This window comes from Kwoniella dendrophila, chromosome 9 (assembly GCF_036810415.1).
Source record: "Kwoniella dendrophila CBS 6074 chromosome 9, complete sequence".
Classification (NCBI taxonomy): domain Eukaryota; kingdom Fungi; phylum Basidiomycota; class Tremellomycetes; order Tremellales; family Cryptococcaceae; genus Kwoniella; species Kwoniella dendrophila.
In genome coordinates, this window is record NC_089484.1 from 725,493 (window position 1) to 749,602 (window position 24,110).

The window sequence follows — 24,110 nt, forward strand, 5'->3', positions numbered from 1 at the left end:
TGCGTAACCCATCTATAGTATTGTGATTGACAGACCATACTCGTATATATACACCCAGTACCCTCTGACTTTTTAGTCTCTATCTTGTATAATAACCCATTTCCTCCGAGCGTAACCGTAAAACCTAACACCGGACCCTTTATCAATCTATCGTCCTAAATCCTATCATACCTATACTAATCACGTATTCTGTATTCTGTATTAATGTATATATTTCTATACGTTCTTTCGATGTTCCTACAGTGACGTTCCGAGATTGTGCCCGATCAATATAAGCCTCTCTTGGCTGGATGATCAAAGGCACACAAGAGACTTACAGGTTTATGATCAACTTCATGATCAACATGAACGAAACATCTGTCAACTTGTTTCAATTTTTCTATACCATCTTGTAAATCTTGTGCGATATCATGCGCTTTCCATAATAACATTTCCGGTGGTAAAACAATATCGATTTCAACGAAATATTGTGGTCCAGAATGATAAACTCTAACTGTATCTACTGAAACGATGTGTTCAGAAAATGTTAATGCTTTATATGTAACTAAATTTATAAATTCCGGTGGTGCTGCTATACCTGCCAAGAAAGTAAATTGCTCTACCAGAAATGGCCTTGTAATCAGCTTTATTCTGCGGTCCCAAGTAAACTCCATCTATTATGGAATATTTCAAACTCACCATAAACAGTTCTTGACCAAACAGCAATAATGCAGATAGCAATTATTGTCGCACCCATAGGATCAATCCACCAAGCAAGTTTAGAACCACCGGCAGAAGTGAGAATACCAAAACCGTTACTGGCAGAACGACAGAAGTGAGCTTGTCCGGGTAGAACGCGTTATATAAAAGACGAGTTGCACACTTACGTCAATAGATCGTTTCTATGATCTTCCCATAAGACTTGTACCTGAGAAGAAGATTTTCGGATCGCCATACAATACAAGAAGAGTGAGAATTTGACAGCTAAGTGTTTGAATTAGCAATTATTGTTGAACATTCCTGTAACTCACCAAATGCAACAGCAACAGAGATAATTGAGGGTAAATGGAATTTTTGTAGATCATCTCCTTTATGCGTAACAAATTCCTGTATTGACATTACAATAAGGATAACGTTGACACCGCCCATGATTGAGCCGTATACTAAGACCGCATAGTTAGCCTGCACGTTAATCATCGCACACCACCAAATTTACTCACCGATATTTCCACTGGTATAACAAATATCAAACGAATGAGTAGGATCGCATATAAGCATCTACCTGAGAAGCTGCAGTAGGGAAGATACCCACACTACAAGGCATCGTCAGCTTATCCGCTAATAAGCATGTAAATGATAGTTGAACAGACTCACTAGTTTCGAATCTAGAACCTCGTACGGGCCATTTCTTTTCTTCAGCTCTGTCTGAAGCTCTATGCGCGGCCCATAAAATCAAGTTGGCGAAAGGATCGACTAATTGAAGGAGGACATGTGAGTTAAATGCGTTGGTAGACAAACTGGAGCGAAGCAAATCAACGTACAAACTATAGATCAACAGAATCAGCACTTCTGCTCTCATGAATTATCTTGTAGCCAAAACTTGAACTCACCAGCATCAACACAACTTGCGAACAAAGCCAAAGACCCAGAACTAATAGCAGCGTATAATTGAACGACTGCTAAAACGATATTACCGGCAAAAGAGATATTTACAGCTAATTTAACTTTTAATGCGTTATCTGCTGCATCTTGTTCAGCTTCTTGTGATAACGTAGTTAGAGGTTTCAATAAATCATTGATTCTTGAATTTTGTTCCTCGTAAAAATCAGCTAATTTACCACCACCTCTTTTCTTTCGTCTAATGTTTGCGGCAATCACATATCATCAGTAAGATCCGTGTTCAGACAACGATAAAGAAGGATGAAAGACTCGTCTCGACAGACCTACTGTCTGATTTCGTCAAGATGGGCATCACTAATGACTTTTCCTCTTAACAATAAAGGATCTTTTTCACCCGCTTCTCTAGATAATACACTTGGAATATTCATCAATTCTAAATCATCTGGACCTTCACCTAAACTTGGTGGACCAGATCGTGGAGGAGCTATCTCGGTAGTCGTAGTCATCGTTGATGATGCCATAGAGTTGGGGTTGACTTTACCTTTACCTTTAATATCGACTTTGCCCATAATGAAGAAAAGGAAGAAATTGTTCAGAATTTTGGCATTCCTGCTGTTACTGCCCGACTATACTTTCTCTCAACTGACTGTTGACTGCTAACAACGATTTCCAAGATTCGGTATTGGTAGAATTAAGCGCTCTGAATTTACGTCCGAAAATTTCTAACACGAAACGTTGTTACCCAATGCCAAGATTTTGGTAATCGATGAAGAAAGAATCGATTCCCCGCTGATTTCGCTTAAATTTAACGCTTGATTGTTATTATCAGATTAGTCTGTTTCAGTTAGACTCCACCACGCGAGGATCACGCTGACCCCACGAGTCAGGCTGTCATGTGATCTTCCTCCTGTGACTAATTGAATCAAAGATCCCTAAACAACGCGTCGAAAGACTGAACATGAGATGCAGACAAAATGGCATGTAGTGAACAAATGTAGGTGAGGTGCTCAAATGGTCAAAGTCAAGCTGTGTAGTTATACTAATCCACTAGACTAGAGACATACAAAAAAGATGACAACCGAGCAAAAAGACTCACAACAATGGGGTAGAGGTGAGTTTCGGTTTTTTTGTTTTCGTCAGTGAAAACGCGTCGAATCACAACGTCAAAATGCCAAAAAATGTACATGTCTAAAATATGATGCGAAGCATATACTGCGATTTCTGCACTCTTTAGCGGAATAGTTTACAATATGGCAGATCACAAAGATAACAATGAAAGGAGTAACACGCTGATGGTCGACTTTGCTGTCTGACATAGTTCTGATATGCGGAGGAGTAAATTGGTGAGCAAATTGAATTGCCTCGATCGAATTTCTAATAACAATGACCTAAATCCTAATATTAGGGCTAATAATGGTCGAAAAGAGCGTTCAGCAAACTCGTAAGTAAACCCAAGACCCGTACGTAACATATCCTAACCTGTTATATGTTTCGTCAGCGCTGCAGACCTATTGTCACCTGTCATTTTGAGGTCCTTGTGTAACGTCAAGGTAAATAAGATAATCACTGGACCTTCAGCGAATTATGCTGTTGTATTAGATGGTGAGTTCTCTTCGGGTCAAATCCTTCAGACTATTCACCATTATGCATGTGGTCCCCTCCTTTCTTTTTGAGCTGGGAATATAGAGCTGAAATGAAACCGGACCTCAGTACATGGTGCTGCATACATATTTGGTAAAGCACCTTCGCCAAGTTTAGCCGAATCAAAAGATGGAATAATATCAGAACATGCACCTATCAAGATATCACCTTCAGCAGTCGGCCTACCTGAAGGTGCTAAATTTATTTCTGGAGCAGCTGCAAGAGGTCATATTTTACTTGTAGATGACCATGGAGGTGTTTGGGGGTGTGGGAATAATGTGGTCGGTCAAATTGGTTTAGTAAGTTAACCGAAAAGCACCATCAGTAAGAGCGTTTGAGGCGAAGGAGGCGAGTAGAACGTCATTTCGAAGGTGTTATTGAGGGGTCAAGATCAATCCTTTTCAAGGCTAACAACTTCACATAGCCCGTCACTATGCTTATTAACGATCTCACTCGAGTAACTGGACCTTGGGCCAAAGATCCTGAAAGTAAGATCATCCAAGTAAGTCGGCTGTCGTTCACATCATTCCCTTCACAAAGCTGACGGAGATACACCCATATAGGTAACGGCTGGTCACACTTTCTCCCTTTTCCTCACTTCTACAGGCCAAGTTTACGCAGCAGGCTCAAGTGAATGTGGTCAGTTGGGGAATGGCAAAACAGGGGAACGATTGGTGAAAGCCGGGAAATTTAGTTATGATGTCGAAGTACCGCCTAGTGAGTTGAAAGTTGACCTATGTCATATCCATCTTCTCCACCGTCATTCATCCGCTCCGAGCGATAATAGATATTGGAAGAAATCAGATGTTGAAGCTAACATATATGTCTTAGGGCTGGTGCAAGGTTTCGAGAAGAAGAAGATCGTTCAGATATCATCAGGAAATCAGCATTCCCTTGCGCTTGATGAAGAAGGATACGTGTATGCTTGGGGTTACGCCGGTTACTCCAGGTTAGGGCTACAGGATCAGAAGGACAGGTAAGCTGCACTTTGTGTAACGCACTCGCAGAAGTTGACTGGCCGTTCATGCAGACTCGTGCCTACCATAGTACCTCATGTAAGCTTTTTGACTTCGTAAGCCAGTTATACGACTGATTAGTCGAGCAGTTTGCCGGCAACAACATCGCTTCTAGAGCTGCTGAGGTTTTATGTGGTCCAACCAGTAAGTTCCAGCCTGTACGCAACTTGATATCAAAGCTTACATCATGTGCAGGTTCGGTGGTAGTGGACAGACAGAAAATGTTTTTGATAGCTGGAAAATTCAAACTTACTGGTGATGGTGAGTTTTGTTTATTCACGGGTAATTTGGCATTTACTAAATGTTGACCAATTATAGGCTCTACGGGTCAACCATACACCTATTTCAAGTAAGTGAACCTCCAACATTAATGATATTTCGCTGACCAAGCAAATTTCTTCAGACCTATACAAGACAGTAAGCTTGATATATCCCATATGAAGCAGCTTAATGGAGCTGACATTCCGTACTAGTCACCTCATGTAGGATTATCAAGGCGTCTTGTGGTGGATGCACGCACCTACTGACTACACCTGAAGGAGACGGGGTCATGACCGTTGGATTTGGTCAAGGATGTGTGAGTCAGCCTGACCTTTTCACCAATACGCAAGGTATACTGACGGCGATACCGTGCGATAGCTTTATGGAGGTGAGCTAAGTCAACCATTTGAAATGGTCCGGTATCGCTAGCTAAGCTTGTATGTAGAGCTTGGTCTCGGCCCTGATGTAGGTAAATCAGCAACTAAACCTCAGAAGATTGAACCTCTAAACGGGATCGATATCATAGAGTGAGTTAATCTCACGTGAAATCAATCCAAGGCATATATCGCTCATACATGATATACAGCGTGGCTGGAGGTGCATTCTTTTCGATGTTCCTCGCACGACCAAATGACGCGCTCTCAAACCTTGATCGATATCCTGAACATATTGAAAGTGAAAGTATATGTTTACAATGTAAAGAAGATAATACCGGTGAGGATTTACTAGAATGCGAAAAGGTATGTCTGAGCTCCTCAATTGATGAAATGCTTTACTTTTCCACCATGATGTGATCTTAAAATTGCACATACTGATACAGGAAACTTTGTAATTTCCATCAAACAGTGCGATGCACCATATCATCCAGGATGTTTGACCCCGCCATTGGATGGGATTCCAGATGGAGAATGGTTCTGCCCTCCATGTACTGTACAAGCAGATGCTGGACCTGACGAACCTTTCGAGCCATTACCTATCGATGGACCCAAACCAAGAAAGAAGCCGGCGTCATCTGCTATAAAGTCAATATCTTCATTAGTTAATCCTGTAGTTGAAAGAGCTGTAACACCAAAGATGGGTAAAAGTGCTTCGCCAAAACCTGAGAGTGTAAGGTCTAATACACCTAAAGGTACTCCGACAAGTAAGAGAAAGGCTAGCGAAAGTGTACAAGGTTAGTCCAATTTTCACTCATTAACGTTTAATTCTCACGAGTATGAGTTGAATTCTTCTTATGGGTCATCCCTATGCAGGTTCAGCAAAGAAACAGAAGTAATAATGGTAACGGGTGAAACCCCTTGTATATGTGTATCAAATTGCATAGTCACTACATCAGATTGTACGGAGGAAAGAGAGGAATGATGATATGTTGTAGTTTGTCTTGCGCTTCTTGTCTATTTATGTTAGTGACTGGAAGAAAGGCGTTATTTGTTATCATGCATTTTTACTGTTGATCGGCGCGCTTCACAAAAACGCCTTTACGATGTCAGACTACACAACGAATGATCCGTATCTAGACTACCGTCAAAACTCTGTTGATAGCCTTTGCTTGAGTGGTGTTTCAGGTTCTGACATACAGATATATGCATGAGCGAGATATGTACTAAAAGTAATAGAATGTGCTAACCTACAGGGAACTTACCTATTTTACATGGGCAGTTCCAAGTACAGTAGTTAGTATACAGGGTTGATTTATTTTACGTAATTAGGAACTAACCGGGCCGTACGACAGCTTCTTTCTTATGACTCAGTTGAAACCTAGACGTGAACATCCTACCCTCAAGATCGATTTGATTTCCTAGCATAATTTGTTGTTCTTTCCACTAAATCCTCTGTATATGTCTATCCCAATAGACTTGCTCATCCATCGATCTAGGACATCTATACGACAAGCAGCAACATCAGCTATAACCTCGAATAGGAGAAGAGACAGAAGCAACGATCAACGCGTCACCATCTATTTCTTCAGATCAAGTGGAGGTATCGTCATATCTTCTTGAACATCTAGAAACTGTCTTTCAAGCACGAAACGATTCGACAGAAATATCAAAAAGAGTCGTTTCGTCTAGTAAGCTAAACCAACCTGTGTATCTGATAAGGAGGTAAGTCATTTAGCATGACTCAGCCGCTGTACAGTCCAACCAAGTATCGATTTTTCAAGCTATAGGCGGATCTAATTAGCTGACATAACGGCATTTTGATCAATGACGTCCCTTAGCTTGATGGAAATTTGGTTCACTTCGTCCATCTGAATTATCTCTACGACACGATCATTTCACCAAGAAGCATTAGACATCAATTGACTGCGTCACTCCTTGCAACAGAACAGCATTCATCATAATCACTATTGTATATCAGACAGTATAAAGAGGGGTTACTTTCAAGATGGTAGGATCATCTGAAATGAGTAAAAATGATACTATCAGACCATCATCCCCATCTACAGCTGGAAACCCAATACCTCGTACACCAACAACAGCAGTAAATATACCTACATCGAATAGAATCCGCAACCCACCACCACCTTCACCGTTATCTAAAGTATCTTCTTCTTCACCACCTTCAACAGATTCAGAGCAACAACAGCAATATAACCAAACTTCATCAGTTCCTGTACCTTTACCTCAACAAGCATCGCAATCTCAAGCAATGTCTTCAAACACTTTATCTTCGTCTTCGATAGGATCATCAGTATCACCAACCAATTCAGGTTCTTTGAAAGGTTTGAATATACCACTACATTCACCTTGCTTCATTCACTCCCATTTAGATAAACATGGTTCTTTATCAGATTGGTTAAAAAACAAGAATAATTCTAGTGGCTCACCACACAGTCATAGTCTACCCTCAAATCAAGCTACAAATCCTCATTCAAGTTCAGGCAATCTATCTTCGAGCTCCACCTCAACTTCAACCGCATCAAATGCAACTTCTTCAACATATCGCAACCAATCTTTAAGCAATCACCACACGCATAATCATAATCATCAGCATTATGTAGGTAACACAACGAAACCCATTAGACAACAATCATATCCAACTTCAAGATCTGTTCCACCGTCTCAACCACAATCACAGTCTAGATCACATATCAACACACCTATACATTCACTACCAACCAGTCCAAATGGAACTAAATATCCTTCACCTAATATGAAAGATACAGGATATGATTCTGATCAATCTTCAGTCAACGGTAATGGTTTTAGTAAATTAAGTGGAAGTGCTATTTTAGATGGTGATTTGATCGATGAATCTGAGGAAGCCGCTAGTTTAACTAAACAATTAGCTGAAACCGCTCAAGGTGTAAGAGAAATGAGTAAGGAATTAGGTGAGTACATGGTTATTATGTACCGCGCCATTATCATAATAGAGGTATACTCATTGACTGAAATCTTGATACAACATACCTACAGGTCGAACCAAAGTGCGATCACGTATACAGCACGTACTGATAGTCACTAAAGCTCGTGATAATCGATTAATCAAATTGACACGTGAATTAGCATTATATCTGATGCAGAAAAAACCTTCAACATCACCTGATGGATCAAGTAGGCCAGGGCATGAAGGTCGTGACAGAGGTATGGTAGTTTACGTTGATGCCCAACTTAGAACATCAAAAAGGTTTGATGCAGCTGGGATTCAAAGAGATTATCCAGATCTATTTAAACCTCTATCCAGAAGAAGAAGTTCTTCATCAGCCAGCGTCAGTACTCTAGGTAGTCTAAGTGCGTATCCGTCAACGTCAAATATGTCAGAATTCCAGAGAAGAAGTAAAGAAAGTAAAGATGAAGGTCAATTAAGATATTGGACTTCAGAAATGTGTAGTTCTTCTCCTCATTTATTTGATTTCGTCATTACTGTAAGTTCTGAATCACACATCGAAGTCATCGATTTTTAGCTGACCTTTTGTATAGCTCGGTGGAGATGGGACTGTGCTATTCACATCTTGGTTATTGTAAGTCAACTGTTCCCTTAGCATGTGATCGACACTGTGTAGCTGATCTCGAATCGTTTCATCCTTCACAGCCAGCGAATCGTTCCTCCTGTACTGCCTTTCGCTCTTGGTTCTTTGGGTTTCTTGACCAACTTTGATTATGCTCAATACAAGCAAACAATGGACAAAGTGGTTGACGAAGGTATTCGAGTAAATTTGAGAATGCGATTTACATGTACTGTATATCGGGCTATTGCACCTGAAGAAGCCGCTTTAGCTGCTACAGCTCAAGGAGGAAAGAAGAGAAAAGCTATTAAAAAACCTGGAGGTGGAATTCTTATGTCTCACGTGGATAAAAGTGGATGGGAAAGTTTAGAGGCCCCACCATCCCAGGAAAGCTGTTCTGAAGCTGCTGGAAAAGATAAAGAGATATTGTGTTTTTCCACCAGACCTGTAGAACAATTTGAGGTATTGAATGATCTAGTAGTAGATAGAGGACCAAGTCCTTACGTTAGTCTGTTAGAACTCTTCGGTGAGCTACAGATTTTTCTGAACTACTCACAACTTCTCAGTGCTGATATCCTCCTACAGGTGACGAACACCATCTTACCACTGTACAGGCGGATGGTCTCACAGTATCCACACCAACCGGTTCTACCGCATACTCCCTCTCTGCTGGTGGATCTTTGGTTCATCCTCAGATACCTGCTCTGCTTATCACACCCATTTGTCCTCACACTTTATCGTTTAGACCTATGTTGTTACCTGATAGTATGGAACTAAGAATATGTGTGCCTTACAACTCTCGAAGTACCGCCTGGGCAAGTTTCGACGGTAGAGGTAGAGTCGAACTCAAACGTTAGTACACTTTTCTGTGCCCGTCTAGCGTTCTTGATGGGATGTAAGCTGATTTATTATGTAGAGGGAGATCACATCAAAGTCACGGCATCCAAATACCCCTTCCCTACCGTGTGTGCAGATAAAGCTTCTACCGATTGGTTTTCTTCGATCTCTCGTACATTGAGGTGGAACGAAAGAGAGAAGCAAAAATCTTTTGTTGTAGTAGAGGAAGATTCAGAACCACCTGCCGATGTCAAGTCACATCAAGGGAAGACGAATACTCGACAAGGGTTCAAAGAAGGCAGAAAGGACGCTGAGGAGGAAAGAGCAGCTGTGAATGTAGAAGGTAAAGACAGGGAGAATGCAAAAAATGACGACGATGACGATGACGAAGATGAAGACGAGGAGGATGAGGAGGAAGACGAAGAATTTGACATCGATGAGTAAGTCTGATCGCTAGGTATGTTTCTTGAAGATCCTTTCGGCTGACAAAACATGAAACAGTAAATCTGGAGGCGAAAACACTCAACCATCCTCACAACCTTCGTCACCACCTATCGAAGCCCAGCATCCACCTGCACCGCCACTAAACAGACTAAATTCACTTCTTAATCGTGCTCATAAAAATGGCTTGGAAACACCTAATCGATTCATGACACCTTACGAAGCCCCACCACCATTATCACAAAGACATTTGGTGGAAGCTTTGAGTAAAGCTGAAATAAGAGAGAAAGACAATGAATCAGGACAAAGAGACAATATAAGAGAAGATGGAAGTGCATTTAGATATAGCGGTAAACATGGGGAACATCTTATACCATCTGGAAGGTCGAACTTGACTTCACCAATTGAGCAGGATAACAATAGTGAACAAGAAAGGAATAGCATGGAAAGTGAAGTTGGAGAAGAAGGTGATTTAACTGATAGAACCATGTTAGATCAAAAAACTCCTAGACCTATCTTGAATACTCATCATGGTCAGAGCAACGGTCATCAACATCAATCTCACCACCATCACCATCATCACCATGATCATGAACATCATGGAGAAAGAGTTAAAATTCAATCTCCAACTGGACATAAACATAGTCATCATAGAAATGAAGCAAAAGGCAAAGCTAAAGCATTTGCTTTCTTTGGTCAAGTGAGTAATCGCATTCAACTTCTATAGAGATTAAGTTGGCGAGAGATTGACGATCATGATTGTTTTAGGATGATTCCGCAAGTGATCTAAGTGACGATCACTCAGACGACTAAACGTGTCAAAAATACATAATCCCGTAATATTTCCCGCATGACGGTACAAAAATACTTTGTTTCAGCAATGCTTGCTGGTATGTAACGAAATGTATTAAACTTTTTAGATGATATCGCAACCATACTCCTCCTTTCAGCCGTTACCTGCGAGCAGCCTAACTATCTATTGTTTAGGTCAGATAGCGTCTGAACTGGTTTCTGGTTTCATGATCTACATCCTTTGACTACGCTTAGTACTTATACGAAAGGATGATCACTAACCATACATACTCTTATGGTATGGGGACTAAAAGTTCAGCATTAGTGTCAATTGAAATACAAAATTGACACTTAATCTAGTTGTCTTCTCTACCAAAACCAAAACAATACCATTAAAAAGCAGCGAAAGCTGTCTCATCAGTACAAAGCACTACCACACCTGAAAAGTAAAAAGCTAGAATAGCAAATCATTCCACATATCACAGCTCCCTGACAACACTGCGCTGACAAAGAAAAACGCAAAAACAACAAAATAAGATAACCAACTTACCAGCCATCAATAGCATTATAGAGGTAGAAATAAAAGGGAAAAATAATCTACTAAAAAATCTTCAAAAAAAAACACATCAGATAAAAACATCCGAGAACTGTCGTTACGATTGTTATGTCTAGCAAATCAGGTACAAGGCAAATCCAAGATGCGGAAGCCCAAGAACACAGTTCTGGCGAACAAGATGTTCAGCGTGAGAAGCCCTTCAGAAGATCGAGATCTCGAAGTAGAGGTCGTGTAGTGAAGCATCCGCAAGATGATGTGGGAAAAGTAGAAGAGGATGTTGAAGAGATAGAATTAACAGACGATGATGAGGAAAGTGGTTATAAATCCGAAAGACCCAGAAGTAAAAAAGGCAGATTCACAGCATCAGAATTCATCAACAAATCTCGTGAAATCCACTCAAGATATATCTCAGAAAGAACAGACAGAAGCTGGTCTAGACGATATAAATTCGGACAAAAATTGATTTATGGATGGAAGAAATTTTGGAATTGGTGGATATGGAAATTACTATTGAGGAATATACCTTATATCTTAAGTCTCCTAATGATTCTTTTCGGAACTTTGATTGCTTTTTCAGGTCCAATTACCAATATATGGGTGATAGAGTTGAAAGCGGTGAAATATGGGGCTTGGGGAGGTTGTCAAGATGGTGGAAAGTGAGTAAATCCGATTACCGTCCTGCTTGGGCAATATATCTCTAGATGGTTTTATGCAAAATACGTATTCGTTACTAACGTTTTTCTTATTACTATTAGATGCTCAACTGAGATTTTCTACGATGGTCCTGAGATTGGTAATTGGTCAAATAAAACTTTACCTTTACTTCTTCTATGTTTTGGTATAGGTGAGTGACTGTACTTTCCTGAATATCATGCATTATGCATTATCTGGAGATACGTGTAGAATACTAAACTTATGCATGTGTCTACTTTAGTGGCATCAATTCAACTCCTCTTCCTAATCTACACATACATATTTATCCGACATCGATTCATTTCACATTGTTGTTCAGATCCAGAATCACAATCAAGTTCATCGACATACGCAAAACAAAGAAGAAAAAGAGGTATTAGATCAATTAAATGGTTTGAAAGAATTATGGATTTATCTTCAATTGGATATTTAACTTTATCTTTGGTTTTAACTGCTTGGATAAGTGAAAGTAATTCTGATGGCTTGACTGGATATAATTTGTGAGTTTTTAATAAGATTAAAAGATGTATACTGTATATAAGGATCCGCTTTTTTCCGTTTACAGTATTACAGTACTTGATAATCGAATTCCAGCTGTATGCTAAAAATGCTGATCACAAAGCCGCTCTTTTTTCGTCTCGTTTAGAGCTATATGCTTAGCGATCTCTCCATTTATCTGGTTGTTCTTCAGATTATTTTATAGATCTAAATGGTTGTACAACAAAACTGCGAAGAAAGTTCACAAAACTCAATCAAACGAGATAGATGAAGGTGAAGAAGAAACTGATTCTGAAGATGAAGAAGACGCTTATGATAATATAGTTTACGATAGATCTGGAAGGGAAGAACCGGATCCGCGTAGATACAGATCCAGATAACGAACCAACATCACAACATGCATTTTGTTTCATGACTCCGATACTAGACACAATGAGAATATTGTACGAGCATGCATACTTACATATGACTATCTCTTTAATACGATACTCTGCGTGACATGAATTTCGACAGGCGATAACATATTTAAAATCTCATGCCTCCTAGTCCACCCCATTTTTCAGTGATTTCAGCAACTTTCAGAACGACCGCAGCAGCATTAGCTTTGATCCGAGATTCCTTCAAACCTAAGCTACCTTGACCACTTATTCTTTGGTTACCTTGTTGTTCATTTTGGAATATTTCAGAAGACCATTCACCTATACTTAGTAATAAATTCGATTTCTCGTTCACTAATGATCTGCCTGAATCTAAGTCGAATGAAGTATCTAAAATGATCAAGATTAATTCTAAGGATGATCCGATGACTTGAGAATTACCACTTCCTTCCCCAGTAAGATCATTCTCATTGTCGTGATCACCCAGCAGGGATGGAGAAATACTGGACGAATAAAATCTTAGACCTAAAGTCAATGCTAATTCTAAAGTTTCAGGACCTAATACACCTAAAAATAAAGATGAATGTCTTGAAGCATGTAACAATATACTCAAAGACATTAAGAACTTTTCTAAAGCTAATGGACTTAATAACATTCCAGTTCCTGCCGAACCTTTAAAATTACTCTTTTGCTCATTTATAGAAACAGATCTTGATGCCCTCATTGAAGAATCCTTGAAATGTTGCCAAAACCTATTGATTAAAGGCATTATAAAGTATTCAGCTGCGATTTCCTTATATGCCATCACCGGTTTCATAGTGGTCGAAGATGAAGAAACCATTTGAGAAGCTTTTAAGGATCCAATTTCAGCTACTAAAGGTTTCTTGCTAGATCCAACTCGTAATCTCCTCTCTCTAGCTATTTCGGGTACTTCGTCACCTTTCTTGGCTCCTTTACTCAATAATGTGTTTCGAACACCGTTGATGGTCTGTTCTAGTTGACCTGACGATCCATCTGCGATAGCTTCATGGCGAGATGGAGGAATATCAGCGATAGTTAAGTATTTCTTGTGCAATGAGGGTGGTAAGGCTTTTGAGGGGAAATCGATCTTCTTTGTTGTTGGCGGTGGAATGGATAATCCAGCTAGTTCCCTAGCACCCATCGCTAAAGCTGTCAAGATGACGGATTTCTGTTGAAGAGAGTATTGAGTGTTGAAATATTGTTCACAGAGGAATCTTTGAGATGAGAGGCAAAAAGATCACTTGATCAGCTTTACAAACACTTATCCGAGTATATATTTATAGCTCACGGCGCGACTTCTTTTGGTGAACAAGCGACCACAGCATTCATAATACCTTGACGTTTTTCATTAAATCCCTCGAGATTGAAAGGGTCATTTAGACCGAGAGTCATGAGAGTTACAGCAACAGAATTTTCAGCTACAAAACGTCTGTCAGCTATGATTTCAACAGCAAGGGTTGACCCCAACTTACCCAATTCCGTTCCAAATTCCCTTTTAGCTCTTATCAAACTTTCACCCCATTTCAAACCCATTTCTATACTTTCAGGTTTATCTCTTTCTTTCAATAATCCAACTAACTGTAGAATATATACCGGTCTAGTAACCTTTTTCTTTTGAGTAGCATCAATAGCTAATGATGGATCTGCAGCAACTTCTTCAAGATACGACGGTGTGGGCGAAGGTGATCTGGAAGATGAATATGATGATGATGACGCATAACCTTCCATTGGATCATCTTGTTGATCTGGATCAAGCATCACTATCTTGGGTTTCGATCTCTGTTTGTGTTTGGCCTTTTTAGTTGATTCTGCCGCTTGTTTTGGCATTGAAGTTCTACCGCGTTCATGACGCTCGGTTTGTATGATATTGGACGAAGTATAATCTTCACCAGAGAGATTTGCAGTGGTCCAACCAAGTAACCATTCTTCACCAGGTGCGCTTTCAGTAATTACAGCTTGTGCATCCTGTATACCTATAGCTCTTCTAAGCCATCGACATTCTTCCCTACCTTCACCTGTTCCATCCCAAATACCGGTGAATTTCAATCTTTTCGCCCCACCAGTAGGCTTCTTCTTTTTAGGTATTCCTTGACCACCGGCATCGATATCTTCTAACCCTTTTCGCAGATCCTCAATATCGTCATCTGCTTTGAACTGAGGTTCAATCTCATTGCTTTCTGGTATAGTCAATTCACTCAAAATTTCCGCCACTAGCATTCCTAATCTACGTATGGAAGGATCAGGGTGTGATAAGTATGATTGGAAAGCCATGATAACTTTTGCTCGATGAGAAAGGGCCACAAGCCAAGGCGAGAAAGGCTGAAGGAGGGACAGGGATAGAGTAAGATTGTGTGTCAAATCTGTGAAACGAAATGTCGGTTAGTTGAGTCGCTAACAATTGCCGTTTTCTTTTGCCAACTTACTGGACTGCTGTGCATATAGAGAGAACTTGACGTATTTTGGATCAGTCCAAGCATTTATGATTGTTTCTATAAAAGAATTTATAGCTGATAATGCGAACGTTAGCTGAAAAAATCTCTGAAAGAGCTATATAGCTATACATACCACTTTCGCCAGCCGTAGCTATCCATCCCACTATTAACCTATTCCTAGCTTGAGCTTTGTGATCATTCAACTTGAGTTCCCCCTTCCCGCCAACGATACCCTGTATGATGGCGTTCCAACCTTCTTGACCTTGTTTAGGGGGTCCAACGATTTTCGAAAACACTTCAATTGAGCGCTTTATCCTCTGATCGGGCTGGTCAGGCTGAAGAGGAGAATCCTGTTCGATTAGATGATAAGTAAGATGTGACGACAACGATGCAACGAATGCTGCCAGAGAGGTTGATGGCAAAGACAGAAATATAGAAGGAAGATATTCTGGAGAATAGGGTTGTAGAGGAGATGAGGTTGGAGGATGTAAACGGCTTAAAAGGGACGGCAAGAGGGACGGAAGGAGCGAAGGGGTTCTAGAATCGCTTGACGACACCAAAGGACTAAGTAGACCTATTGAGCATAATTTGGATACTAAAAGCTGGAGGGGAGCTACATCGACTTTCGTGGGAACGTTAATCAGTCGAAGGAGACTTATTTTGTTGTTTATGAATGACAAATTTACCTGTTTGAGAATTCTGCGATAACTCGTACATCAGGTTTTCCGATTTCCGTATAAGGCGATCGAAGTAAGGCCTATATAGCATACTGATGAGCTATCATTGTGAAGATAGGGTATGGTCTAGCTCACTTTGGCTGCAAGGTCTTCGGTATATCCGTTGTAGTTGAAGTGCCCCCTTCAGCATTCCATCTACCCGCCGCATTACCTAGTTTCGCTGGTAAGCCCACAGCGGATCTTGTAGCTTCTTCCCATTGCAATTCATTGACACCTTGAATTTGCTTTTGTTTGCCTTTTCCATTTGAATCAATTCCATAAATAGCGTAGTATAAATCGTCTATCCCAAAATTGTTAACCAATTCTTCAAGTATATGAATGAAGAATTTCCTTGAAGGTTTTACTAATGTCTGTGGACCTGGCTTAGGTGTGTTTAAGAACAACGGTAAATTCGTATAGGAGACTGAAGCTATTTGTCGACGTAAGGATAGGCCTTCGCTCGATTTGGGAGGAACGAAAAATGCCTTGAGATTCGATTGATCATTTGAGCCTAAAGTATCCCAAAATGTAGGTATAATTTCGTTCAATATTGAATTTTGTATACCAGGCAAGTATTTGCTAATAGCCTTGATCTCATTTGATGAGATTCTATCAATTGGTATCGAAGTGGGATGTAAGCCTGTAGACTGTAAAGTTGAAGACAGTTGAAATGCTAAATCTTCCGTTGTGAGAGTGGTTGGATTTCGAAGTGTATCTCTGAAGCTTTTAATTTTGGAACTGAGATCTTCGGACATGATGTAAGTCACCTTCTCGACATAGTCTTATGTATCCACTGATGTAGAAGCTGATGATCTTGATTGTAGAGTCAATGCCAGGCTATCAACGATATATTAGAGAGAATCCAAAGACAGGAAGAGAAAGGAAGACAAGATGCTGGCTAATGTTTTGAACTTTCGCTGTAACTTAAAGTGGAGGTGAAATTATCCTTCCACGTCATCATTTCTTGAGTAACTATATACGATGAGAGTAAGATTAAAGGAAGGTTAGGAATGTTCAATCTTCACGGCTTATTTCAGGATCAATTAAGTATCGTAGCATATTGATACATTACAAACACAAGACCAGAGCTCGGAAAAAATCTTGATCAGAAGAGGTATACACCTTGAGCGGAATCAGCGAGATAATTGACCAAAATGTCATCATTATTAGAAGAATCCCATGAAGTTCAACCCACCGCTTCTTCATCAACATTTAATCCATCTCCCATACAATCTTATCAATGGAGAAAATCAATATGTAATGTAGATACGGAATTATTGATACAGACATTTGACGATAGGATATTGGTAATTGTAACGCAGAATGGGAAAGTAGGATGTTTGGTGAGTTGGTTTTCATACAGTTTGGGAAACATTTGAAAGTTCATTGAACATGCCTAATTGTTGTCATTTCGTTATCACTTAGACACAAGCATCTTTACCGGCTCACATTCCACTTTTACCTCCCCCTCAACCATCTTCAACAAATGGACATTCAGATAATTTACATATATTAGAAATATTACCTATACCACCGCCCTCTATCAAATTGACTAATTTATTAGGTAAATCACCAAATGAAACTTTATACGATTTGTATATCAATCAAATTTCAACTTTAATCTTTTGGGCATTAGAAATATCTAGTCAACCAAGAAGGAATGTTGTAGTTGGATTATCTTTGAAGAAAAGGGAATCATTGTCTTCCCATACAATAGATGAAGAAGACGAAGGGGACATTTTAGATGATTATGAAAGAGAAAGGTATGCTGGTATTATGGAATTAGTTTCTCAATGGTCTGGACCAGAAGAATAAAGTTAGCAATGAACTGAAATCAAAGATGTAGATTTAACACATAAGCCTCAATATAAATATACCAAGCATTGTTCATCGAACACGAATTGTATAACCAGCTATATCATGAAAGTATGCATTTTTACATTTTTGTATAGTCAACTGTATCATTACCCCGAAGTCTGCTTTCAAAGTTGTTTGTTCATCTATGGTCCAGGTCCTTCAGGTTTCAATCTGCATTTGAAAGACAAAAATGTTAGCTTCAGACGCTTACTAAGCATGTATTATGACTTACGATGATCTACCAGCTCTCAGAACTTCATCGACATTCAAAAGATTGACACCGATTGTAGCACTAAGGAGGGGATCCAATCAGTTATTTCCAATTTACAATTTACTAGATCAACTTACGCTCCATGCAACATTTGTCTTTTTACTCTATAATTATCCCAAATACCTTCTAAGATAGGATTAATTGGTTGACCAGATTTCAAATCTAAACCAACTGGATCATCGGTTTCTTCTTTTTCTTGTTGTAAAGAAACAATTGAATCTTGTACATCAAATCCACCATTTGATGCTAAAGTTTTTGGAATAACCAATAAAGCTTCAGCAAATGCTAAAACACCTAATTTTGCTCTACCTTTTGTTAATTTTAATGCTTCAACTAAATGTGATGAACATGCAATTTCAAATGCTCCTGCACCAGGAATTAAACTTTGATCTTCAATTGCGTTTTTAACTGATCTGAATCCATCTCTTAACGCATCTTGAATTTGTGTCATTGTGTGTGCGTTGGGGCCTGAATTTTTGACATTTGGCTCATTAGCACAATTCTTCAGGTACCGGTAAATTTTGGTCAAGTACTCGAAATATCTTCAATCTACACTACTCACCTTTGATAAGCATGGTTACACTCTTTGGTTCTTTGACATCCTCTACAAAAGTGTATTTCTCTTCTCCGAGAGTATGTTCATAGACTAAACCAGCCCAACCAAGTACGTCTGGAGTGAGATCTTCAACTGAGTTTTGAGCAACACCACCACAAGCAAATTGCAATCTGGGATACGAAGAATTATCAATGATCGGCTAACTTATTTGCTAGAACAGGACGTTTCATAGACTATCAAATAAGATCTGATTTTTCAAACTCACCTTTCCATATTCCTCCTTTTAGCTCTTCTTAAAGCGAAAATACCATTTTTAGCCAAAACATCAAGAGACATTGGATCAATACCTTTTTGATTTATAACAACGAAATTTTTAGGTTTTTCATTTACTGAACCAGATGAAGAATCTATAGCGGTATCACAAACTTGATTTTTAAATTCAACAATTTTTCTTAATTTTGAATCAACAAATCTTCTCTCTGATTCAACTAATTTTTCTCTTTGTTCAGCTGATGAATAGAAGAATCCAGAGTTTACTTCGCTAAAAATGGGTTCACATTATAGTTTATCAGCATTGTGGACATTCTGCTGATATATATAATCTGTAAAGGAATATATACATATACGATAGCTTGAAGAATAGGGAGACAGGCAAAAGTAAGAATTTGAATTAAACTCACGTTTTCTCATATTCTAAAGAAACATTCAAACTTAATACAAAAGCATTTTCAACTCTTTTTGGCATATCAGGATGTCTTGCACCATGATCTAAGACCAAACCTCTAATTAATGTTGTATCAGTATCAGTTTTATGTTGCATTTTCATAATTTCAATCATATGTAAATCAATTGGATCTCTTATTGAACCATCTTCAGGTTTTGGTGGTTGAATAGCTAATACAGCATCAACTACATCTGCAGCTAATTTTTGTGCTAATTTTGAATGTAATTTTGTTGATAATGATGTATAAGCAACTGAAATTAAATTGGATCGATCTAATTCTGGTGTTTCTTTGAATTGATCCAAGAACTATTCGTGAATGAATAACATAAATTAGTCAATACCCTCCTTATCATCACGAGATTATACCATGGCTAATATTACTAAAACGAATGAAACCCACCTTCAAAGCTTCCTTTTTAGCTAAATCAAAACCTTCACCTAATACTCTAGGATGTACACCTTCTTGAATATATCGGTCTGCTTGTTTCAATAATTCACCAACTAACAATACAACTGATGTAGTACCGTCACCAACTTGTTCATCTTGTGCTACGGCTGTACGGGCAATCATGGCTGCTGTTGGGTTCTACGATATTAAATGAACAAGATCAGCTGCTGTAGTAAGGATACATGATCAACATACTTTCAGCTAACTCACTTGAATTTGCATTTCTGATAATAATACTTTACCGTCCTATAATCCCGAATGAAAGTATGTATCAGCTATTGACTGTTGAGCTGTTTTTCCGGAATTTTATAGCTCACCTTGGTCATCTTAATTTGTCCAGAACCATCAACTAACATCTTAATGGTACCTCTTGGACCTATTATTATTGTCGTTAATCAGTTCTTTTCTTCACCTGAGCACGGTCCGCATAGATTTTGAAGCTTACCAAGATTTGATTTGACGACATTTGCGAGACCTACTGCACCAGCCTGTAGGAATGGTCGTCATATTAGCTTCAGGAGCCACGAAGACGAAGACATCACTCCGACTGATACGTATGCAGCTTGCAACTCACAGTGTTCACTTGCAAAGCCTGAGTACGTCTAATACTCTCTGCTCTAGGGTTGATAAGCTCTATACTACCAGACATTTCGATTATATCCCTTTTTGTACTTCACTTAGATGTTAAAAGCTGGTTTTAGGTGAGGTAGCGAGCTGACTGATCTGTGAATTGAGGTTGAATAGATATGCAGTCAAGCTTAGAAATACTTGAAAATCGGTAGGCTATAGATGATTTACGAACATTTCAGATTGAACATTTCCATTCGTCTTGGAACGCGTAGAAGGAAATCTCGAAATCTCCAAAGTGGATGATCGACACGTGGTAGAATATCCAAATAATCGATTTATATGAATTTATCCAATCTCTTGAATGCTTCGAGGTCGTTTGCCACCCAACTATCAACAACCATCTAATATGTCATTGGAATCGCAAGTGAAGTTGCAGATGAAATCAAGTTGATCCAAAGTAAAATAGGATTAGACTGAGAATATAGCAAGTCTGACCGCCTTGACCTGGCGCAGACAAGATCAGACTGTGAGAAGATGTCCATGAACAATGTTGTGAATAATTTAGTCAGAGCAGCAGCAGGTATATCATCAACTATATCAGATAAAGATTTAGATGCTCATGTAGCTAAATTATTAGCTGAAGAAGCTAAAGCAAGAGAATTGAAATGGTCTGAATTGGGTTTAACTGGATTATTAGGTAACTCATTAAATAGGGATGAATCGTGAGTATATATTCATGAAAATTTCATTGACATATATATATTTATACAGAGATGCTGACATGCATTCATCATTATCAAAATAGACCAGATACAAATATACCGAAAACAAATAAAAGGTTTTTGGCTTCTGTAATTCGAAATGTAGATGGGCATAATTCAGCTTTGTTAAAATCACAAGCTCAATCTGCTAGTTATGCAAGAGATGAAAGAAGAGGTGAATCATCTAGAAGTGGAGGAGGGGGAGTAGGAAATAGATTATTTGGTGGTGCTCTAAGAGATATGGGACGTAATACTTCTAAAAAAGCAAAAGGTAAAGAAAGAGAAAGGGATCATCATCACAGTGATAGAAGATGGGATGATGGAGATGACAGAGATAAAAGAAGATCGAGAAGATACGAAGAAGATGAGGATTATGACAGCAGAAGACAACGACACGAAAGATCCTCAAGGTTTAATGAAGATAATGAAGATAGGTATACATCTAGGGATAGGTCAAAAGATAGGTATCGTCATAGAGATAGATCCCGAAGCAGAGATAGGAATAGAGATATGGATAGTAATAGGCGTAAAGATGGAAAAAATGGTCGCGAGATATCAGGCAGACATACTGAATCTTCCAGAAGGGATAAATTGGAACCGGAAGGTGATATATCAAGTACTCGAAAACAGAAATGTGCGGTGGAACGAGAAAATCAACTTAGAGGGTTTAAACAAACAAGTCCATCGAGAAATGTTGACGGTGCTGCAATCAAGGATTCAAGATCTAAATCCCCATCCCCATCCCTATCGCGTTCTCCTTCCCCAATACCTTCACCAATATCAAAAATGGATAAATATTTCTCACAAACTTATGATCCAAGATTAGATTTCTCTAGTGTACCTAAAGAAGGTTTGATACAAGATGTAGGTTGGGATAATATGTTAGCTGTCCTGAAAGAGAAGGGTAGAAAGGTGAGTAATTTGGTTATAGCAGTCGAGTTGTTTTTGTTGAATTGGAAATTCCCTTTATCATCTTGTAATGTGCTTTTTCCTCTGAAGTTACTAACCTATTGTCTCCCACTTATCACAGAAACGTCACCATTCACCAAGTTTATCAGAATCTCATGATATTCCCTTACCTCCAGAAGGTATTTTGCTTTCTACTTCCAAAAGGAGATATTATGAAGATGATGAAGATGAATATGAATTATCTAAAAGATTAGAAAAGAAAGAACGTAAAAAATCTAAAGAACAGCGTAAGAAACGTAGAGGATCATATGATGATTATGATTCTGAAGAAGAGGAAAGAGAACGTAAAAAAGAAAAGAAACGTAAAGAACGTAAAGAACAAAAATTGAAAGAAAAAGATGATGATGAAAAGTATAAACATTTAAAGAAAGAAGGTGGTACAAATCTTAAAAATGGTGGTAATGGAAGTGGAAGTGGGATTTTGGATGGTTATGAATATGTTAAAAAAGGTGGTCAGAGGGAATGGGATAAAGGGAAATGATCATAGTATAAAATTGCTTATCATACCAGAAGATCATATTCTATTGGAATTGTTCGTTATGATATTATCCATGTAATATACATCAACTCTTCTATTCATACACTGCATTGACATCAATAAAAATTTAGTCATATTTACAGGTTCAATAAGAGAGAATTTTGCATGAACAGCTATACCGTTACGATTGTTCGCATGCTATATGTGATGACTTCTTCCTGAGCACCAAGGTAACGTGGAGACACGATACCTGAGGGCGTAGAAAAAACAAAGCAGACCTGAATGCTAGCTGTTGGAATAATTGCATGAAAATGTGATAAATCGTTATATATGTTAGACGTAATTGATCAAACGCGAAAAAGGATGAGTTGGAACTTGATTTGAATTGCTTTGATGATTAAATTTTCGTAAATTCGTTGTTCTATATGAATTGCTACCATCACTTCCCCCGTGAGCCTTATGACAAATCGAAAGTAGATTTCGATTGGGATTGGCTCTTATTGCATTCCGATCCAACCTTTGACAAGCTGAAAAGTGAATGAGATCAGTATCAGCTATATCAAGGGAAAAAACGATTTCCAAGGGAAGCTGTACCTACAGTTCGAGCGTAAGGGATGTAAGAAAGTGAATACCTATAGACAGAGACAGTTGAATTAGTATATAGTATACTACAATTTCTTCAAGCAGTATTAACGAATATAAAAGTTAGAAGTGGAACTTACCAAAGGAAAGCCAAATATTGAACAATCACAAAAACTATACAAAGTATAGCAGGTAAAACAAAAGCACTGACAAAAGTCATTACTATAGCAGCGAATAATAAAACTGTTGCTACTACTCTAACAGGTTTAAACATTTTTTCCAATTGAGTTTTAAATCCAATTAAGAAACCTGTACCTAATAATGATAAAATTGCTCCCACTGCGAATAAAGCTATCGAAAAAGGGATTTCTGTCAATAGCCCATACTGATTTGTATCATACTTCATAGTCACCTATCCCTCCAAAAGAGAGGGATAGGGGACAATTCACTCACTAGCAAAAGCCCCTGTTGCTCCTAAAAACAATAATATAGCTCCTAATAATGATACACCCAATCCACCAACATAACCTATTTATGGGGTTCAATATCAATATTTGAGTTCAACTGTGACCACAGATTCTGAATTCCGCGGTGGAATGAATTTCATAGCTATACAACCTCCCCATATATTGCTGAAAGCACCACGACTCACAAGCTGCGAAACCACCAATTCTTTGAGTTCGAGTTAAACCTAAGCCAGAATAGGCAGGTTGAGCCTAAAAAGTCAAACATGGTGTTAGCTATTGTCTGAGGTCGGTTGACAATGCTACAGTAAAGTAAAGATGCATAACGTACACCTCCAAAAATAGCATCATCCGTCTGAGCTTCCAAGTCTATCCAATTTAACAGTATTAATAGTTAATTTGGATATGGAGGGCATCAATGCCATTGATGGAAGTTTGTTGATGAATTTGACGGTTGATATAATGAGGCCAGCAATAATCGACAGGGACGGGCAGAGAGTATGTTAAGCCAACGTCAGCTATTGAATGTCAATCGTCAAACATTGGAGGTCTCTACGCACTAAACCATTTTCTTGACATTTTGATGAATGTTTACGTATCACAGAAG

General features: G+C 38.8%; 9 protein-coding genes across 9 annotated transcripts; 5 read left to right on the forward strand and 4 right to left on the reverse strand.

Moving 5' to 3' along the window:
• Positions 1 to 216: 216 nt before the first annotated feature.
• Positions 217 to 2,105, reverse strand: L201_006677 (uncharacterized protein; the record flags this gene model as incomplete). Its single annotated transcript, XM_066222395.1, has 8 exons — positions 217 to 237; positions 318 to 598; positions 679 to 797; positions 867 to 963; positions 1,011 to 1,142; positions 1,354 to 1,452; positions 1,590 to 1,837; positions 1,927 to 2,105. The coding sequence occupies 8 exons, from the start codon at positions 2,103 to 2,105 to the stop codon at positions 217 to 219; spliced, it is 1,176 nt and encodes a 391-aa protein (XP_066078492.1).
• Positions 2,106 to 2,670: 565 nt separating this feature from the next.
• Positions 2,671 to 5,790, forward strand: L201_006678 (uncharacterized protein; the record flags this gene model as incomplete). The annotated part of the gene is made up of 19 exons (XM_066222396.1): positions 2,671 to 2,710; positions 2,918 to 2,942; positions 3,005 to 3,040; positions 3,098 to 3,201; positions 3,310 to 3,539; positions 3,665 to 3,742; positions 3,804 to 3,957; positions 4,072 to 4,216; positions 4,271 to 4,295; positions 4,346 to 4,400; positions 4,452 to 4,517; positions 4,575 to 4,605; positions 4,660 to 4,673; positions 4,730 to 4,833; positions 4,896 to 4,905; positions 4,963 to 5,044; positions 5,104 to 5,257; positions 5,364 to 5,688; positions 5,768 to 5,790. 19 exons carry the CDS (start codon positions 2,671 to 2,673, stop codon positions 5,788 to 5,790), a joined length of 1,701 nt encoding a protein of 566 aa, XP_066078493.1.
• A 1,109-nt stretch (positions 5,791 to 6,899) lies between these two features.
• L201_006679 (uncharacterized protein) lies at positions 6,900 to 10,551 on the forward strand (the record flags this gene model as incomplete). The annotated part of the gene is made up of 8 exons (XM_066222397.1): positions 6,900 to 7,845; positions 7,931 to 8,379; positions 8,435 to 8,475; positions 8,547 to 8,986; positions 9,046 to 9,312; positions 9,377 to 9,737; positions 9,799 to 10,438; positions 10,507 to 10,551. The coding sequence occupies 8 exons, from the start codon at positions 6,900 to 6,902 to the stop codon at positions 10,549 to 10,551; spliced, it is 3,189 nt and encodes a 1,062-aa protein (XP_066078494.1).
• Positions 10,552 to 11,194: 643 nt separating this feature from the next.
• On the forward strand, positions 11,195 to 12,657 carry L201_006680 (uncharacterized protein; the record flags this gene model as incomplete). The annotated part of the gene is made up of 4 exons (XM_066222398.1): positions 11,195 to 11,742; positions 11,842 to 11,930; positions 12,021 to 12,279; positions 12,426 to 12,657. The coding sequence occupies 4 exons, from the start codon at positions 11,195 to 11,197 to the stop codon at positions 12,655 to 12,657; spliced, it is 1,128 nt and encodes a 375-aa protein (XP_066078495.1).
• A 145-nt stretch (positions 12,658 to 12,802) lies between these two features.
• On the reverse strand, positions 12,803 to 16,578 carry L201_006681 (uncharacterized protein; the record flags this gene model as incomplete). The annotated part of the gene is made up of 7 exons (XM_066222399.1): positions 12,803 to 13,889; positions 13,964 to 14,093; positions 14,148 to 15,035; positions 15,099 to 15,182; positions 15,241 to 15,729; positions 15,794 to 15,864; positions 15,920 to 16,578. 7 exons carry the CDS (start codon positions 16,576 to 16,578, stop codon positions 12,803 to 12,805), a joined length of 3,408 nt encoding a protein of 1,135 aa, XP_066078496.1.
• Positions 16,579 to 16,977: 399 nt separating this feature from the next.
• L201_006682 (uncharacterized protein) lies at positions 16,978 to 17,638 on the forward strand (the record flags this gene model as incomplete). Its single annotated transcript, XM_066222400.1, has 2 exons — positions 16,978 to 17,166; positions 17,249 to 17,638. The coding sequence occupies 2 exons, from the start codon at positions 16,978 to 16,980 to the stop codon at positions 17,636 to 17,638; spliced, it is 579 nt and encodes a 192-aa protein (XP_066078497.1).
• A 185-nt stretch (positions 17,639 to 17,823) lies between these two features.
• L201_006683 (T-complex protein 1, zeta subunit) lies at positions 17,824 to 20,328 on the reverse strand (the record flags this gene model as incomplete). Its single annotated transcript, XM_066222401.1, has 11 exons — positions 17,824 to 17,851; positions 17,913 to 17,972; positions 18,029 to 18,419; positions 18,514 to 18,677; positions 18,773 to 19,048; positions 19,188 to 19,537; positions 19,632 to 19,817; positions 19,890 to 19,925; positions 19,997 to 20,055; positions 20,125 to 20,167; positions 20,254 to 20,328. 11 exons carry the CDS (start codon positions 20,326 to 20,328, stop codon positions 17,824 to 17,826), a joined length of 1,668 nt encoding a protein of 555 aa, XP_066078498.1.
• A 455-nt stretch (positions 20,329 to 20,783) lies between these two features.
• On the forward strand, positions 20,784 to 22,460 carry L201_006684 (uncharacterized protein; the record flags this gene model as incomplete). Its single annotated transcript, XM_066222402.1, has 3 exons — positions 20,784 to 20,971; positions 21,055 to 21,922; positions 22,041 to 22,460. The coding sequence occupies 3 exons, from the start codon at positions 20,784 to 20,786 to the stop codon at positions 22,458 to 22,460; spliced, it is 1,476 nt and encodes a 491-aa protein (XP_066078499.1).
• Positions 22,461 to 22,954: 494 nt separating this feature from the next.
• On the reverse strand, positions 22,955 to 24,082 carry L201_006685 (uncharacterized protein; the record flags this gene model as incomplete). The annotated part of the gene is made up of 7 exons (XM_066222403.1): positions 22,955 to 22,984; positions 23,056 to 23,089; positions 23,180 to 23,390; positions 23,493 to 23,567; positions 23,692 to 23,755; positions 23,835 to 23,872; positions 24,064 to 24,082. 7 exons carry the CDS (start codon positions 24,080 to 24,082, stop codon positions 22,955 to 22,957), a joined length of 471 nt encoding a protein of 156 aa, XP_066078500.1.
• Positions 24,083 to 24,110: the final 28 nt, after the last annotated feature.